Source organism: Perissodus microlepis, chromosome 5 (assembly GCF_051167445.1).
Source record: "Perissodus microlepis isolate ML-2025 ecotype Zambia chromosome 5, ASM5116744v1, whole genome shotgun sequence".
Classification (NCBI taxonomy): Eukaryota; Metazoa; Chordata; class Actinopteri; order Cichliformes; family Cichlidae; genus Perissodus; species Perissodus microlepis.
The window spans coordinates 38108718-38111126 of record NC_140465.1 but is presented as its reverse complement, the minus strand read 5'-3'; the positions used below and the strand labels follow the sequence as shown (position 1 = coordinate 38111126).

General features: G+C 50.1%; 1 protein-coding gene across 4 annotated transcripts in view; it reads left to right on the top strand.

Moving 5' to 3' along the window:
- The first annotated feature begins 6 nt into the window (after window positions 1–6).
- The window catches only part of LOC146387854 (uncharacterized), a 7936-nt gene continuing 5533 nt past the window's right edge, over window positions 7–2409 (top strand). For 2 of the 4 annotated variants that reach the window (XM_084929726.1, XM_084929725.1), the window contains exons 1-3: window positions 7–94; window positions 1142–1263; window positions 2299–2409. The exon at window positions 2299–2409 is cut by the window's right edge and continues 90 nt beyond it. In XM_084929726.1, coding sequence (XP_084785852.1) covers window positions 1156–1263; window positions 2299–2409 — 219 coding nt within the window. In that variant the 5' untranslated portion in view covers window positions 7–94; window positions 1142–1155. Of the gene's footprint in view, window positions 95–1141; window positions 1394–2298 lie in introns of all 4 variants that reach the window. The other 2 variants (XR_014800334.1, XR_014800335.1) reach the window with 2 other exon arrangements.

Genomic DNA, 2409 nt, shown 5'->3' with positions numbered 1-2409 from the left:
AAATGACGTTCCTGAGGCGCAGCCCAAGGCCAGCCACCCGTAGCCTCCTCGCCTCCTCCTCCCGGGACCTTTGAGGAGCACCCCCCAGCCACAGGTACTCATTCCAATGTTACACAATGGCCCAGCATCACAGGCCATCTCCTCACATTGAAATCTCTCCTGATTTCTGTTGCTTTTCCCTCATCTCTGAGCCGCTGAGTGTGTGTGTGTGTGTGTTTGTGTGTGTGTGTGTGTGTGTGTGTGTGTGTGTGTGTGTGTGTGTGTGTGTGTCTGTGTGTGTGTGTATGTGTGCGTGTGTGTGTGCGTGTCTCTCTTTTACACAAAAAGCACATGTGAGTGCAATTGAAACGGCATTAATATGCAATGCACAGGACTTGCCAACTGGGCGCCCTCCTGTGGACCACAGATGCAATTGATTGTCCAAAGCTGTTAATTTCTGCGGCACTAACACCTTCTGACACTTTGTACCGCATTGAGCCAGCAGAGGGAGCCCCTCTTGTCAAATCCCAGTTGCACAGCAGCTGCCCTGCTTCTGTCTGTGTGCTTTGGTGTGTGTGAGTGTGTGTGTGTGTGTGTGTGTGTGAGTGTGTGTGTGTGTGTGTGTGTGTGAGTGTGTGTGTGTGTGTGTGTGTGTGTGTGTACGTGTACGTGTGTGACAGACAGACAGACAGAGAGAGAGAGAGAGCGAAAGAGAGAGATACAAATCAAAAAGCACTGAAATTCAAATTTTGTACTGCACACCTCACAGTGTCTGTCTGACTGTGTGTGTGTGTGTGTGTGTGTGTGTGTGTGTGTGTGTGTGAGAGAGAGAGTGTGTGTACGTGTGTGACAGACAGACAGAGAGAGAGAGAGAGAGAGAGAGAGCGAGAGAGAGAGAGATACAAATCAAAAAGCACTGAAATTCAAATTTTGCACTGCACACCTCACAGTGTCTGTCTGACTGTGTGTCTGTCTGTGTGTCTATGTGTGTGTCTGTGTGTGTGACAGACAGAGAGAGAGAGAGAGAGAGAGAGAGAGAATGATTGACACTTGCTGTGTATTTAAAAAACAAGCGCTCAAACAAACGAAAGAGAATGACAGACGCAGAAGGCGATTGTACTGTTTGCGGCAACCGACGATGCCTTGCTCTCCCCTTGTACAGTGCGTCGTGATGGCATGTGTGGACCAGGAGATGACGCAGTGCTCCAAAGGCCTGGTTCTGCTGTCCCTTCTGCGGTCTCCTGCTGCAGACGCTTCTGTGCAGGGAAAGTGCTTCCGAAAAAGGTTTGCAGCTCTATCTCCAGATAGGAGGGTCTGACAAAGACACGGCGGGCATCCTTGGAGTCGGGGAACGATTCTGCATCCGTGGACGCATCACACGACCGTTCTCCAACTACTGCCCCATCCTGCAAAGGTACTCTGAACCATGCCATGTTGGGCACCTGCGGATGCGCCCGGACACGGGCAATGCAATGACAGTAGAACCAGGCCCTCTGCACCTTCCTTTCTCCCATTGGGACCGTTTTGTCCCATCCTTTTTGGTCCCATTCGCCATATCTCCAGAACCGAAGAAGCCATCGGCGTGGGCTCTTCGCCACAGCGTCCGGCACCAACCAAAACCCCCACCTAGACACCAACATCAGCCCTCTACACCTCTTACTTTTTCAGTTATTCCACTTTTGTCCCATCCTCTCCTGGCTTTTTCCCCATAACCCTATCACTTAAGCCTCATCATACCTGCAGTGGGCCACTGGAGGGAGACAAATCACCAAGCACTGAAATTCAAATTTTGCACTGCACACCTCACAGTGTCTGTCTGACTGTGTGTGTGTGTGTGTGTGTGTGTGTGTGTGTGTGTGTGTGTGTGTGACAGTTAGACAGACAGAGAGACAGAAAGAGAGAGAGAGACAGAGAGAGATACAAATCAAAAAGCACTGAAATTCCAATTTTGTACTGCACACCTCACAGTGTCTGTCTGACTGTGTGTCTGTCTGTGTGTCTGTGTGTGTGTGTGTGTGTGTGTGTGTGTGTGACAGTTAGACAGACAGAGAGACAGAAAGAGAGAGAGAGAGAGACAGAGAGAGATACAAATCAAAAAGCACTGAAATTCCAATTTTGCACTGCACACCTCACAGTGTCTGTCTGACTGTGTGTGTGTGTGTATGTGTGTGACAGACAGAGAGAGAGAGAGAGAGAGAGAGTGACACTTGCTGTGTATTTAAAAAACAAGCACTCAAACAAACGAAAGAGAATGACAGACGCAGAAGGCGATTGCACTGTTTGTGGCAACCGACGATGCCTTGCTCTCCCCTTGTACAGTGCGTCGTGAAGGCATGTGTGGACCAGGAGATGAGAGGAACAGGAGCCACAGAGCGTCAGCGGCAGACATCCAAGCTGCACATGGCACACGCGGCGCCACGCAGAATAAAT